This window comes from Molossus molossus, unplaced genomic scaffold (genome assembly GCF_014108415.1).
Source record: "Molossus molossus isolate mMolMol1 unplaced genomic scaffold, mMolMol1.p scaffold_m16_p_10, whole genome shotgun sequence".
Classification (NCBI taxonomy): Eukaryota; Metazoa; Chordata; class Mammalia; order Chiroptera; family Molossidae; genus Molossus; species Molossus molossus.
Genome location: NW_023425345.1, coordinates 44,838,259 through 44,854,929, shown reverse-complemented (window position 1 = coordinate 44,854,929; position 16,671 = coordinate 44,838,259). Strand labels below are relative to the sequence as shown.

General features: G+C 36.8%; 1 protein-coding gene across 8 annotated transcripts in view; it reads right to left on the bottom strand.

Moving 5' to 3' along the window:
- PPHLN1 (periphilin 1) overlaps positions 1-16,671 on the bottom strand; it is a 129,210-nt gene that overhangs the window by 57,044 nt on the left and 55,495 nt on the right. For 6 of the 8 annotated variants that reach the window (XM_036251405.1, XM_036251402.1, XM_036251400.1 and 3 more), the window contains 3 exons: positions 14,038-14,252; positions 4,646-4,702; positions 796-875 (listed from right to left, as the gene is read on the bottom strand). In XM_036251405.1, coding sequence (XP_036107298.1) covers positions 796-875; positions 4,646-4,702; positions 14,038-14,252 — 352 coding nt within the window. The remainder of the gene's footprint in view (positions 1-795; positions 876-4,645; positions 4,703-14,037; positions 14,253-16,671) is intronic. The other 2 variants (XM_036251403.1, XM_036251401.1) reach the window with 1 other exon arrangement.

Genomic DNA, 16,671 nt, shown 5'->3' with positions numbered 1-16,671 from the left:
TATTAGTACTAGCCACTTTGGGGTAGATTCTTTAGGGTTTTCTATATATAGTATCATGTCATCTGCAAATAGAGACAGTTTTACTCTTTCTTTCCAACTGTATACTTTTTATTTATTTTCTTGCAATAACTGGTCTGGCTGGAACTTCCAGCACTCTGCTGACTAAAAGTGGTGAGTGGGCACCCTTGTCTTGTTCCTGATGTTAGAAGAAAAGCTTTTACCTTTGTGCCATTGAGTATCATGTTAGCTGTGGGCTTGTTATATATGGCCTTTATTACACTGAGGTACATTCCCTCTATAACTGGTTTGTTCAGAACTTTTATCATGAGTGGATGATAAAAAAAATGGATGTTGAATTCTGTTAGATGCTTCTTCTGCATCTATTGATATGGTCATATAATGTTTATCCTTCATTTTGTTTATGTGGTATATCACACTGATTTGTGGATGTTGAACCATCTTTGCATCTATGAAATAAATCCCACTTGATTATGATTTCTATCAAATATGCCCCAACTGAAAAATCAATGGCACTCAGTTATGCAGTTATGCTCAAGATGAACAAGGACAGTAGTAAGTACTAATACTAGCATAACCTGTAGAAAAGATTCTATGATAAAACTGCTCATTCACTCTGGTACCTATTTTCAACTTGTGATTACTTAAAATTCAAGTTTTTAAATGCAAATTACCCCCATTAGGTATGATAGTAATGAATAAAAGCATCTGTACTAGACAGTCTATATTATTTACTTTGTAATTCCTCTTTATATTGATTTTATAAATATAACAAACCTTTGATGAAGGAATTGTTGAAGAACTTGAGGGTGACGTGTCTCTTGATGTTTTCAAAGACTGAACAGGTCTCTCTTTACCTATATAAGAAAATATAAATGTAATTTTCTAACTCATTTGTTTTCAGAATGATTCTGTAATTGAATGAACAAGGGAGGTATACACTTATTTAGTACTGAAATCTTCTATTACATTATTAAATTAAACCTGTTAATATCTAAATCTACCTATCTTTCTAAGAGGCTCGGCACCATAAGAAATTTGAAATAGCCCTGGCCGGTTTGGCTCAGCGGTTAGAGCATCGGCCTGTGGTCCGGAGAGACCAGGGTTCGGTTCCCGCTAAGGGCACGTACTTCGGTTGCAGTTTGTCCCCGGCCCTGGTTGGTCGTGCGGGTGGCAGCCACTCGATGTGTCCCTTCACGTCGATGTTTCTCTCTCTCTCTCCCTCCCACTCTATCTGTACAAAAAATGGAAAAAAGTCCTCGGGTGAGGATAAAAAAAAAAAAAAAGAATAAAAAAAGATATTTGAAATAACCTAGAACCAGTAGACCTCATATTTGGCCACACCAATGCCAGTTCGTAAACACAGAACCACTGAGAAGACCTCGAAAAAGGCAAAATCAACAACAACAACCCATTTTTAAATCATAAGTGCGTCCTGCTCCAAGTTCTTAACATCTACTTTTTTTTTTTTTTTTAAATCTAAGTTTTAATACATCACAATAAAAATCCAAGGGTAGTTATTATATAGATACCAACAAAGAGAACTAGCTAATGAAGCAATAGCTTACAGAGAGAAGCATGTAGAAAATTTAGCAGGTATTCCTGAAATTTTTACACAGTTTAAAAAAAATAAAACTAGAAAACCATAATTCAGAGTGCTAATCCAGCACCTGGTATGAATGAGTACCTAAATATATGGCAAATCGTTAATAATAAATCTGTATGAGATAAAATCATTAACCTTTTTCTTTAGTCACTTCAAACACTCATGTCAGTGTTCTATGTATACCAATTTTTATAGAAACTTTAGCCAGAAATAGATTTTTAAAATATTACTTTAGCTGGTTCAACAATAGAAAAACAAGTTTAGTTATAATCATAAAAATAACAGTGATTTGTTCCTGACAGAAAAACATTTCATTAAATTGTCAAATATAACATAAATCCCTTCTTCTTAATTGCTAGGAAAGTTGGAGAAATTATGAAGAAAAGAAAAAATTGACACCAAGTTTGCAGTGACACAGAAGCTAGTCAAGACTAGTCAGCGAATTAAGGCCAAGAAAGCGGTCAAAAGCAGAGGCAGAGACAAAACAACTTGGCAACTGAGGCAAAATCATCTTAAGTCAAAAAAAGCCTCTTGGGCCCTGGCCAGTGTGCTCAGTGGTTAGAGCATCAGCCCAAGGACCGAAGAGTTACAGGTTTGATTCCCAGTCTAGGGCATATACCTGGATTATAGGTTCAATCCCCGTCCCTGCTCAGTGTCATGCAGGAGGCAGCCAATCAATGTGTCTTTCTCACATCAATGTTTCTCTCTCCCTCCCTCCCTCCCTCCCAATATATCTGAAAATCAATGGAAAGATATTTTTGGGTGAGAATTTAAAAAACAAACAAACAGCCTCTTAGGCTCTTTCTGCCATAGTCAATATAGCTAAGTAAGGGCCTGCAGACACACTGGACAGTAGTGAATAACACCTCTTTCCAATGCCGTTGACCAGAAAGGCTTTCTCAAGACCCTCCACCTCTCTAGAGATATTTGGCAATGTGTGAAGATATTCGTGATTTCACAAGTGGGAAGAGTGCCTCTGGTCCATAGTAAATAGAGGCTAGGGATGCTGCTAAACATCCTACAAATGATAGGACAGCCTTTCACAACAAAGACGTATCCAGTCTCAAATGTCAATTTCTGCTCTAGGCACATTATTCCAACTCTGAAGCTCCAACAGTCTTAAAAAAGACATAAATCTAAAATCTTTTGACTTGTGGTATCATTAAGAAGCTTTCACATTGTCCTGGCCAGTGTGGCACAGTGGATAGAGCATCGGATTGCCCACTGATGGTCACAGGTTTGCTTCCTGGTCAAGGGTATGTACATGAGTTGCAGGTATGATCCCTGTGTGGAAGGCAATCAAATGATGTGCCTCTCTCACATCGATGTTTCTCTTTCTCTCTCCCTCCTCCTCCATCCCTCCCTGAAATCAGTGGAAAAAATAGCCTCAAGTGAGAATTAACCAAAAACAAATACATTTTTTATTTTATTTTATTTATTTTTTATTATTATTACTTTTTTAATCCTCACCCGAGGACATTTTTCCATTCTTTATTCAGATAGAGTGGGAGAGAAAAAAAGGGAGAGAGAGAGAAAGAGAAACATCGACGTGAAAGTACACATCGAGTGGCTGCCTCCCACATAACCCAACCAGGGCTGGGGACAAACTGCAACCAAAGTACATGCCCTTAGCGGGAACCAAACCAGGGTCTCTCTGGACCACAGGCCGACGCTCTACCCGCTGAGCCAACACAGCCAGGGCAAGCTTTCACACTAAGCAAGTTTAAAAGTTCTTGCCCTGGCCCATATAGCTCAGCAGTTAAGAGCATCAGCTGGCAGACCAGAGTCACAGGTTTGATTCCAGTCAAGGACACGTACCTCAGCTGCAGTTGGATCCCCAGCCCTGGTTGGGATCATGTGGGAGGAAACAAATTGATGGGTCTCTCTCCCATCAATGTTTCTCTCTCTCTCTCCCCTGCTCTCCCTCCCACTCTATCTGAAAATCAATGGAAAAATATCCTTGGGTGAGGATTTAAAAACAAGAAATTCTTGTAGACCTTAAAAATCCAAAACAATTTTATACCAACCATCACTACATCCCCCAAAAATTCAGAACATGGATTATTTCATTATTCCCTACTGTATTTCTTTTGCACATGGCAAATTCCACATCATATTATGATTGTCAGTCTACCCCACTATACCAAAAGCACCTAGAGGAACAAGTCTCATAGCTTATTTATTTCTGAATAGTCAGGACCTACCTAGCCCACGTCCTTTAAGTTAAAGATAGACACCCAAAAATTTGGTAAAAAGATAATTTGGTTTTTTACCCGCAGAATGCAAAGACCTCCCCTTCCTATTCAGATAAGCTATTCCTTGAAAGGAGATGAGGAGCCGAACCAATCAGCACAGCACATTAAAGGAATTGTAGGCTCAATTCTGGCACATAGCAGCTAGACACAGGGGAGGAAAAAAACTTCACAACCCCGTATTAATCTCTTACTTAGCACTCCTTTACAAACAAGACATCAGCACTACAGCTATGCCAAATATGGTGCCCAAGTACAATCTTGGAACCTTTCCTGATTTTAGCTGCAGAAGGACTGATTTAAGCAGATTTCAACTAATGTCAGTGTGCAGAAGCAAAGAAATACTGAAGGTCAGGGCAGGTGGTTTAGCATATACCCACGTGTACCCACATATACCTAGTGCATGAAAGGAATGGACAGGCAAGAAGCAAAGGATAAAAAAGGGGGATCGTATACAAGGCAGCAGAAAAGGCACAGAGAAGGTGAAAAGAAATCCCCTGGACCTGCTATTGTCAGAGCCTATCTGCCAGTGACTTGTCTAGTCCATAGATCTCAACCTTCTATGAGGTAACTACTACTGACCAGGACTGGATGGCCCGACAACTAACCCCCCATGTCCCCTCAAATCCTAATACCTGTGTCTACTGTTCAACTCTGTTCCCACAGTAGACTACTGGAGAGTTACACACTTTTCCCATCTCTATAACCTCAATCAATCCAAGCCCCCACCCTTTCACAATCCCATGTCAAAATCTAGCTCAAAACTCACCTCTTTCTGGCTTTCCTTCATTCTGCCGTTTGTAGGAAGCATCAGCACGCACGGGTTCTAGGGAAAGGTGGGCAGGGAGGAATTACCACCAGCAGCACCTCTGTGCCCAGGAGGAACAACAGAACTCAGAAGTGGGAGTGTGATAAGAACAAGAACTTCTAAGCACTTGCTGGTGACCCTAACCTCTTTCCTAACCTGCCTTCAAGTTGGGCTGTCTCAGCAGCCACCACTGAAGAGGAATAACAGAACAGGAGAAAATCTATTTAAGATCAGAAGCAGATTGGGTCCAACAGTATGAAGTATGAGGATGAGGCTAACCAAGGAGAGCAGGGGCAGAAAGAATTGAGAAAAAAGGATCATAAAATAAGGCACCACAAGTTGGAATGGGATCATGTCTTACTCATCACTTTAAGAACCTAGTCTAAATTCCTCCATTAAGCCAACATTCAAAGAATTGGTTAAAGAACGACACCAAAACATCAAGAATGAAAGATGAATTACCACTAGAAACCAAAAGAACAGGGGAAGGTTTTCATAGTGTATCATGTGAGTTCCCTGGGCTTATAATGGTTATCTGCAGTAGTTATTCTGACATGCTCTCAACAAGCAGCCTATTACTAAATTGTGCTAATTCTTTTTATACAAACTCTCTTGTGTATGAATTTTCTTTATAAACAAATGCATAGCTGCTGTCTTAGCTGAACCTCATTATCCCATGTAAATATTTTATTAACTTCCTGCAAACTCTTGATGCAGATGGAATGAGCTTTCCAAATAGCCTAAATATACTAGCAGAGGCTCCCAGATGTCTTTGCAATAACATACAAATTCCTTCTTCTATTACAGATCCCAAATTGCCAATTTTACCTTTTTTTCTGAGAAAAAACAACAACAGTTTTTTCTGAATCATCTTGGCACTGTCAGCACCTTGCATTAAAAAATGTTTCAAGAAATATCACACAAATATTGCCCTATTTTTGCAAGCATATTGTTGAAGATATGTATCCCTCTTACTGTTCTCTGATCTGTCATCAGGAAACTTGTGTTCCTCCCGAGCAGCTGGTATGTTTTTACACAAACCAAGGGACACCTCATTTCCTCTTTGTTTTAGGCAGATCCTTAGTTCACCTACAGCAACTACTGAGAGCCTTATCATAGGCATTTATTTCATTTACTACTAACTTTATTCTTGTTTTTATTTTCATGTTATTTCCCTCTTACATAAAAGCCTTCATGGATTTCCTTAATCCTATTTCATTAAGTGTTTATTTTGTTAACCTGTCTCAAATTCTTTGTAGATCAAGATTGGGACAGGGATGTTTTACAGGTGTCTGGAGTCTGCTGCTGGCTCATATTAATTGGTTACAGTGATTGTCCATATCTCTTCCAAACTGCAAGTTTAATAACTCCACATCGGTAGCCTGAAATCAGCCATAGTGGTAGTATTTACTCCATTGATATTGGCAAATGTCACAAGTCAGGTGTTTTTTCCCTCCAAACAATCAGTTTACTAATACACAACTGGTGCTATGTTTATTGATTTCTATTACAAATTTCAGAGACAATATAGGAATGATCACATTTAACTACAGATTCCTAACCGTGCTGCCCTAAACAAGCTTGGGCTAGTTAATAAATCCTAACAGACTAGTAAAACCACCCAGCTGAACCTGGCTCAAATGGCAGAATCATAAAAAAATTAAGTGGCTGTTTTAATTCACTAAGTTTTAGAGTATATTTTAACACAAAAGATAATAGAAGCAACCCCACTGTGCTTAAATCTTCAGAGTTTCCAATGACATTTTATATTAAAACCAAGGGTCTTTCTTCTTGTCCTCTTCTACAGCATATTAATGATTTCTAAACAAGTTTTTCTTAATATTTTACCATTTGGTTTTTATGCCTTTGTACTTCTGTGTTTATACTTCCAAACTACACTTTTCTCTTTCTTCTTTGTTGGTTATTGTTCCTTAAAGTGAGTGTTCCTAACCACAATCCTTTTTGCTCTGCTATTCTTATGTGGCTCGAACCAACTCTATGTTTCTCAAATCCGCTTCTTTCATTCACACGTCTATTTCTAACTGACAGGATGCTGCTACTCCTTATCTATTACCTCAAATTCATCTTACATATGGTCTTAGTAAGCAGCACTAACTCCCTGCTTGAGAGCAGGGCAAAAAGCTCAACACATTTCTGCCTTTGCTATGACTTGCTAAAGAAAATAAGTTCAAAATTAAGATGAAGGAAAGAAACCAGGAAAGAAAAATTCTGAATAGGACAGTAAGGAAATCAAAATTCAAGTCAATATATTGGTGAGTGAAAGAATAAATATTAAGGAAAAAAATGAATAGGAATTTCCAATACTGGTTCCATAAACCAGTTATAAAGTTCTCTCCATGCAAATGAAATCAAAGCTAGAGAAGTAGGTTATTATTACAACAAACATTTAAAAGTTCTATAAGAATTTAACAATATTTGGTGATTCTCTGAAATAATAGCTGATATAAATATTAATAACAATATTTGATGAATCTTTAAATATAACAGGTATAAATCTGATACAACAAAAGGTTTTTCAGAAATAAGCTTTCTTTCTGATGTGTTGCCCTGATGAAAGCAATGATAAACCTAACCAGACTCATCCAATTTTAATTAAGTGTTGTTATTGATAATCCATGAAAGAAAAAAACATTGCTAGAAAAAAAATTATTAGAAATTATAAAATGATGAGCTATGTCTTGCAAACTATTAAATTCGTGGTACAGTGCCTGACTTATAAAAACAAAGCAGATACTTCTGAATGAAAGTCTTTTCAATTAAACTCATGGACATAGACAACAGGTGGTGACTGCTAGGGAGAGGAGGGCATAGAGGGCATATGTTGATGGAAGGAGACTTGACCTGGGGTGGTGAACACACAATACAGTGCACAGATGATGTGTTGTAGATTTGTACACCTGAAACCTGTATAATTTTATTAACCAGTGTCACCCCAATAAATTCAATAAAAAGAAAAAAAGTCTTTTCAATAAACAAAAGAGGTCATAGCACAGGTAATAGATCGTTCCCTTAAAGCTTTTCAAAAAGAAATTAAGATATGAACAAATGAAGATGCGGTGCTTACACAGAGGCTAAGGAAATAATTTATTTTTCTGGATCATGGATGATAATATACAAATCTGGAGCTCTTGGTTAGGAAGAACATGATTTCCTAGAGATCTACTGATTTATTCAAGAGGTTACAAAACAGAAAATGGAGAAATACAAGAAAATGCTCTTGTGATAAAGACTCCAAAAAACAAAATAAAAACCAACTAGTTGGGGTGGAGAAAGCCTTGCACCACTTCTGTCTCCCCAAAGTAACCATCTTCAGGGGGTTAACAATGCAACACGCCGAAGTAAAGGCATATTAACTATGAATATTTTGGAAGTGCACTTCTAAATAGAACTCTCCTTCAATACATAAGCTAAAACCACATGGGCTTGCTTTTTAAAAATATCAATAAGGTATTATATTATCTGCACACATTATGAAATGTGTGCTACTGACAGAACATTCTAAGTCCTAACACAAGAATACTATAAGTGCCTACACATATGGAAATGCCATTAACTAATTATTGTTTTAGAACCATCATCATTTAGATGCTAGAAAAGCTATAGTTGTACTCCTAGGATTCCCCCAGAAAACTCATAGCCAAAGCTCTCTTGTGAGTAAGCAACAGAGTCTAACAAAAAGAATAGATAGCATCTAATTCCGGAGCATTTTAATAGTGTGATCTGATAACAGTCCACAATCTTCCAGAATACTGAATTATATTTCAGGTACTCTCCATGAGATAGCTCATAACCCTTCACCACTTGCATCCTTCCACCAACTTCTACCCACCCTTCAGATATTACCTAAAATGTTTATTCCTGGGTAATGACTTGTTTATTTCCATCACTAGAAGACAAACTCAGAGGGCAAAGATTGATATTTCTTGCTTGGCAAACCATTTATTTGGAAAACATATTTGATGAATGAAAGACTATGAATATCATCATAAATACAGTGACTTTCAAACCAAGAAACACTATATTCGGCTGCTAAGAGAACAGGTTTAACCTTCCTCCCTAATCATGTCTAATATACACGATCTTAGAATAAAGCCTTATTTCTATATCCATCTAAACCTACACAGAAAAGCTTTCTTTCTAAAGGCAAAATTAAGCATCTAAATTTTATTGGAATTTCAGCTATAATCCAAAAATTAATGTGGACTTCCAAATTTATTCATAGCCTACAGGTCTTTAGACATGTACCGTTTCCATTTACACTGAAGTTCAATAACAGTTTATCTTTCAAATATTCTCTTCTCAAAATAAGTTATTTTTAAAATTTTTATCTTTCATTAAATTTACCGGGGTGACATTGTTCAACAAGATCATATAGGTTTCAAGTGTACACTTCTATGATGCATGATCTGTATATTGCATTGTGTTCCCACCACCCAAAGTCAAATCAATATAGTATATATATATTTTTTATCCTCACCGGAGGACATATTTCCATTTTTTATTCAGATAGAGTGGGAGGGAGGGAAGGAGGGAGAGAGAGAGAGATTGAGAGAGAGAGAAACATCGACGTGAAAGGTACACATCGAGTGGCTGCCTCCCACACAACCCAACCAGGGCCGGGGACAAACTGTAACCGAGGTACATGCCCTTAGTGGGAACCGAATCCGGGTCTCTCTGGACCGCAGGCCAACGCTCCAACCGCTGAGCCAAACCGGCCAGGGCCAAAATAGTATTTTTAATTCTTCTACATTTTCAATTATCTTAGAAGATATGATTTCAAAATGGATTAAACATTGATGAATAATTGACTTTTAAAAAAAATATTTTCTATTCTTAATAATGGTTGCTGATATCAAGAAAATAAAGAAAGCCCTGGCCAAGTGGCTCAGTCGGTTGGAATGCTCTTCAGTACACCAAAAGGTCACAAGTTGGATCCCTGGTCAGGGCATGTACAGGAGGCAACCAATCAGTGTTTCTCTCTCACACAGATTCTTCTCTCTCTCTCTCTCTCTCTCTCTCTCTCTCTCAAAAATCAATAAACATATCCTCAGGTGAAGATTTAAAAAAAGGAAAATAAGGGGAGTCTGAGCCCAAAGTCAGAACAATAGAAAAATAGGCACAGATCAATAAAAACAAGAAACATCCAAATCTTCCATAGTAAATGATATTTTAAAACTTCAACCAAAATGTCACACAGACTAACTCATAAATGAGCATCACTGGTAAAGTGACATTATATATCTGTAGCAAATGTTTAGAATGAATTAACAAAGCAGTAGTTTATTATAACTGACATAATCACAAAGTTCATAAGGAGCCACAAAGTTCATAAGGTAAAAAAAAAAAAAAAAAAAAGCCAGGCAATCTTTGTCATTGTTTTGACTGAGAAAATGCTTTGTAACTTGAATTCCAAGAAAAGTACCTGATCAAGTCTTCCATAAAATCCGTAAGTGGAAAGAAAGACAAGATTGGGGATCACACTGGTTGAATAACAGCCAATAATGCAGATAAATGGTTGAGCTTCACAGACAGAGGTCGCTAAAGGTTTCCATATTGGGCCTTATGTTACTACTCAACAAAATTATTAATGATTAATACAAAACACATAAAGCATACTTCATTTGCAGATTAAACAAAGCTGTTTTTATCTGCTGCTAATATATAGGATCACTAAATGAGATTTTTTAAACCTCTATGAAAAATAAGTCAAAGTTAATTAGATGAAATTTAGCATAACTAGATTTTTAATGCATTAACTACACACAAGCAAGTGCACCTGAAAAAATACAGTGGAAGAGCACCCTTTTGTTTAAGAGTCAAATATATGAAAACGGTTTAGGTCTCAACTGTCTACAGTCTCAGTAAGGGTCAGTAATGCAATATGGTTGGCAAAGTAAAAGTTCACTTCTGGCATCACAACTTGAAAGGAAAAGGAAAAAAATTTAGCAAAGCAAAAGGTCCGAAAACCACAACAAAGAAAAGGAACAGCTGAAAGAACTAAATATATTTAAATCTGGAAAATAAAAATCAAAAAGATTACGATGGGACTTTTCAGATACATAAATATACATAAAAAATATATATCTATATATCTTTATGGGTCTAAAATAATAACATTATGTACATGCATACAAAGATTTTAATTGTTTTATTAAAATGAGCTATACAAAGTTGGAAAGCTAGAATGTGATATAATAAACAACACAGGAAGTTAATAAAGAATGAATATGAGTGACTGAACTTAGTGTTCTCTGGTGTCACTATTAATGCTACAACCCTAAAATAAGATAAATAACAAAAGTTAAAGATAGGAAAACAATGGGATTCATGTAAGGGGAGTAAAAAAGGAAAATAAATATCTGAGAGCTGACAAATTGGGAGATGTATGGTTAGATTAATTTGAATAAAAATAAACTTCGAGTAAAAATATTCAAGGTATATGTAACAAAAGAATTTTAACTAGAACAGTATCATAAACAAAGGGAAAGGAAATGAGGTTAACTAGGACAACTTACACTAGTAGCAAATAAATATGAACAACAGAGACAAACAAAAAATAATGTTGTCACAGCTTGGACCAGGTTAGTCCAATTCGGTTATGGGCAGAAAAGTCTTATACGTGAAGCACAGGATAAAAATCAACAGTCTGATTTAGGAGGATAATTAGTCTTACGCAGAATAAATTTCCATAGGATTAACCCAGAAGGCCAAGTAAAAGAAATTTAATTAAATGCATGTGTGTGTGTGTTCGTGTGCACATATAAGCACAAAATGGGAAATAACTAGTTGAGATGAAAAAAGAGTAAAAATTATTCTGTGGCTTATAATTAAGCACGTAAGAGATATATTAAATGCACAGAAGAATAACGAAGAATTAGTCCTGAAATGGTTACCATGTGCCAGGCAGGTACTAGAATCATAGTGGGCGGTCTACTTCATAAATTATGTAAAGGTCTAACCACTATGCAGTACAGCTAAAACTAATATAATATTTAATGTCAACTGTAATTAAAAAATATTTTAGTAAAAAAAAAAAAATGGTTGCCATGGCCAAACTACTACTGAACACTAAAATAAGTAAAATTACTCTGAAAAGTATGAACAAAAAGAAAAAAAGAAAATGTTAAACAATTAGCAAAATTATTTTTTCCTGCTATTTATAGAAAAATCTATATTTATTTAATCTATAAAAATCCTGCTATTTATTTAAAAATCTATGGCAAAATTTTCCTTTACATTAGAAAACTAGATTAACACAATATTGCTAATTAACCCAGTTTAAATGACTGGACATTGAAGAACTCTGTTTCTCAGTCAATTTTTGAAGAAAAGCAAGGTGCTATAAATATCTGTGACATTTGCCCCAGCTGGGTTGGCTCAGAGGTTAGAGTGTGGGCACTTGGACCAAAGGGTCACAGGTTTCATTCCAGTCAAGGGCACACACTTGGTTTGCAGATTCAATCCCCAGCTCTGGTCAGGGTCATGAAGGAAGCAAGCAATCAATGTCTCTCTCTCACATTGATGTTTCTCTCTCTCTCTCTCTCTCACTCTCTCTCTTCCCCTCGCTTCCACTTTCTCTAAAAATCAATGGAAAAATATCCTCAGGTGAGGATTAACAAATATATATATACAGGTGACATTTAAATTTAAAGCAAAAACTGGCATTACAGTCCTTGGCCAGTTTTGCTCAGTGGTTAGAGCATTGGCCCATGGACCAGAGAGTCCTGGGTTCGGTTCCTGCTAAGGGCACATACTTTGGTTGCAGTCTGTCCCCAAGCCCTGGTTGGGGTCATGTGGGTGGTGACCATATGCATCAATGTTTCTCTCTCCCTCCCTCTCTCCCTCCCGCTCTATCTGAAGATAAATGCAAAAACATCTTCGTGTGAGGATTAAAAAAAAATTATTTGTGGAAGCCCCACTCTACCTAGCTCTAAAAATAGTAGACAATTAATAAATGTTTCTTAAGCACAGGAATCCAGCAACAGCTCCCCTGGAGACATTCTGATAATGTGAAGTGTTCTTCCATCACTCTTAACATGCATGAGGCAAAGACTGTTAAAAATCTTATTATTTGAAAAAAACAGTTAATAGAAAAGAAGTTAGAAAGAAAAATAAATATCCTAGACTTTTCTGATTTCTGTACCTTAGCTTATAATTCCTTATACCTAGAAGATACTTCTCCACTTATAGAAATCTGAAATAAAAAGTAAGCCCAGCCCTGGACAGTTTTTCTCAGTGGTTAGAGCGTTGGCTTGCAGACCAAAGGGTCAGGGTCGTGCAAGAGGCAACCAATCAATGTATCTCTCTCACATCGATGATTCTCCCCCCTCTCCTTTCCCACCTTCCGCTCTAAGAATCAATGAATATCCATAGGTGAGAATGAAAAAAATAAATAAGATAAGCCCAAATATCATTTCTTCCATGACATGTTCTTCCATCTCCAGAGTGAGAATCTCCCTTACTTTGACCAGCCATATCACATTAGCTCATTTATGACATATCGATTCTTGCATCAAAGTTATATTTTATATATGCCATATTTACAAATTGATAAAGTTGTTATTAGTTGGGGGGAAATACATATACATATTGTAATTCCTTAGTGGTAGGGATATCTTTCTATTTGACACAGAGCCTTGGATATAGAAGGCATAAGAAAATTTTTTGTGAATGAGCTCAACTGTAGGTAGCAGAGTCTAAAAAGATAAAACAAGAAGATTTCATTTATTTATTTCAACACACACTGAGCAACTCAGTCAGGATGACATGACTGCACAGAATGCCATGCCTATCCAAATTTAATGAAAACAAATTGAAGGTGCAAAAGAATAAACCTAAGGTAAGTTTAACTCTAAATTCTATAAGGCTATACCTTATATTTAGAGTAAACCACTGAGAGAGAGAGATATATATACACACACATATATATATGATACATACACACACACACACACACACAGAGAGAGAGAGAGAGAGAGATAAAGAGAGAGAGAGAGACATACTACACAGTGACAAAAGAGTAAAGAGGTTGGACCAGCACGAAACAGCAGAAAACACAGGAGTGTGTGATTTTCCAACAAGCTTATAAACACACCTCTTCAATTCTAAAGAATGAGGAGTGAAATGTCATGTGGAATGCAACTTGAAATGGCTCAAAAAACGAGCATGTGCCTGTGTGTATAGTATACTATTCTTTCAATTTTTCTTTAAGTTTGAAATTTTTGAAAAGAAAACGTTAAAAAATATATCTCTTACAACACCTATAAGGCAATCTGACTCCATATTTCCTCATCAGTGGAGGTTGTAAAAGAAAAAGTCTTTAAAATACATACTTCTGTGTTGAGACTGATGGAAAGAGTACGTTTTGCTTCTTTCTGGAGAGTAGCTTCTACTACTGACACTGGAGCCAGATCTGCTGTGTGGAGAATCCTTTCTGCCCACAGGTGAGTCTCTTAAAAAAGGAGTTTCTCTTTTATGAGGAGACCGGTCTCTCACATAATGGGAAGCATGGAAACTTTTTCTTCTAAAGCCGCCATCTCTCATGTCCCTTAGAAAAGAAAAGAAAAGAAGTTAATTATATCCTAAACCCTATGAATACAAAGACAAAAGGCAAAAGCTCTGATTGGAAGCTGCTCTTCAAGTTGTTACCTTGGTTCCCTTTTCTACCACCATCTAAGCCTGTGAAATAAGTCCACAAAATGAAACTTTATCAGTGGAATATGTTATAGAGTGCATCATTTTGTCACAGTTTGTGATAGAACCAGGTAGGTAAGTGCAAAGTTACTTTATTCTATGCAAGTAGATATTTTAAAATGTTAAAAGCATACAGTCACATAATCTACTTCTTTTTGCAATTAACAATATACCACACAGCTATCATGCTGTCAAAGACACCTAGGAGACGCCAAAGACTTTCATGGCCTATTATCCCCTTCTAAGTATGGTATGTGCTGATTTCAAATGGTGCGATTTTATCCCCCACATGACCATTTGCCTACACCTACAGACATTTTTGTTGTCACAACTGGAGAGGAAGGGGTACCACTGGTGGGTAGAGGGCAGGGATGCTGCTAAAACCCTACAATGCACAGGACAGTTCCCATACACACAACAATAAACTATACGACCCAAAACGTTAATAATGCCAAGGCTGAAAAACCCTGATAAATTCCTATTAAGTCCTTGCCTTCTGAATCTGTATCCTTAGTATTAAGATTGTTACCTAGCTCTAAAAACCTTTTTTTTTAAATCCTCACCCAAGGATACCTTTCCATTTATCTTCAGATAAAGTGAGATGAAGCGGGAAAGAAAAACATCAATGTAAGAGAGACACATTGACTGATTGCCTCCCTCACGACCCCAACCAGGGCGAACCGAAAACGAGGTACATGCCCTTGAATCGAACCACTGAGTCAAACTGGCTAGGGCTAAAAACAAATTTTTTATAAATCATGTTTATTGTTATAAATTGAATTTCTTTATTAGGTAATATTATTTCAAGGCAGAGAGCAAGCCCAAGTAATACAACTTTATAAAGCAAAATTATCTTTAAAACACAAAGCAAATCAAAATTATTAAATGAAACTATCAAGACTCGAGCTTCTATTTAAAAGAACATTTAGAATCAGACAGGTTTTAATTGAAGATTTAGCAAATATATCTCCACATTAAAATTAAAGAATTTAAAATTTCAGACAGAGAATGCTAAAAGTCAAACCAATGGCATGGAATTTCAGATGCCCAAAAATAATTTCAGCATATTGACTGGTAGTCCCCAATATGTAACCAGGTTGCTGTCATTAGCTCATTAGTATCCATAATATATTGCCTTTATAGATACACTTAAGTTTCTCTAGGCAAAAGCAGAAACAGCTAAACTCATTTATGATTAATGAACTGAAACAAAACACTAATACTAAAGTTTAATCACTAAAACTACAGGAGTCATATCAAATCACTTGGAGCCAGAGTGGTTATATGGGTATTGCACAGGTTTTAGGAACTGAACCAGGCGCTAAGGACCCAAATTGAACCAAAAGTATGCAGTCTCTGTCACCATGGGACACTCAGGTAAGTAGGAAAGGCTGGTATTAAAAAAAAAAAAACAGCCCTGGCCAATTTGGCTCAGCGGTTAGAGCGTCGGCCTGCGGTCCAGAGAGACCCGGGTTCGGTTTCCGCTAAGGGCACGTACTTCGGTTGCAGTTTGTCCCCGGCCCTGGTTGGTCGTGCGGGTGGCAGCCGCTCGATGTGTCCCTTCACGTCGATGTTTCTCTCTCTCTCTCCCTTCCTCTCTCTCCCTCCCACTCTATCTGTACAAAAAAATGGAAAAAATATCCTCAGGTGAGGATAAAAAACAAAAAACAAAAAACATGTGAATGCAATCAAGAGTGCATGCAGGGAGACTAATGGTAACCTACTCAGTCCAGGCAAGAGACGGTGGTAGCTTAGATATGGCAGGAACACAAAAGGAGCTACAAATTGAACCTGTACAAGAACACACCTTGGTAGAGTCAATGGCACATGGTAAATGTTTAACAAGTGTAAGTACAGTAAATGTCAAGCTGATTACCAGAATTCTGGCATGATGAATTACTGAAATGAGAAAAGAAAATTTTAAGAAATAGGGCTCGGGTAGGAGAAATCCACATTTTAGACTTGAACATGTTAAATTTCAAGAGCTCATGTAACATCTTGGTAGGCAACTAGAGATACTGATGCTAAGACCAGAAGAGATTTTTGGTTGAAACAATAAATTTAAAATTGTCTGTGGATAAGCAGTATTTAGCCTTGAATAAGGATAACAAAACAAGGGATGAAAAGAGGAGCCCAGAATTTGGGTCTAGAAAACTACCACATCTGAAAATAAAAGAGGAAGGTCATGGAAGCTGGTAAGTTATCAGGGAAGCCAAGGGAATAGTGCTCCAAGAAGGTTTACTACACTGAAATTAAATGAACTCTTACCACTA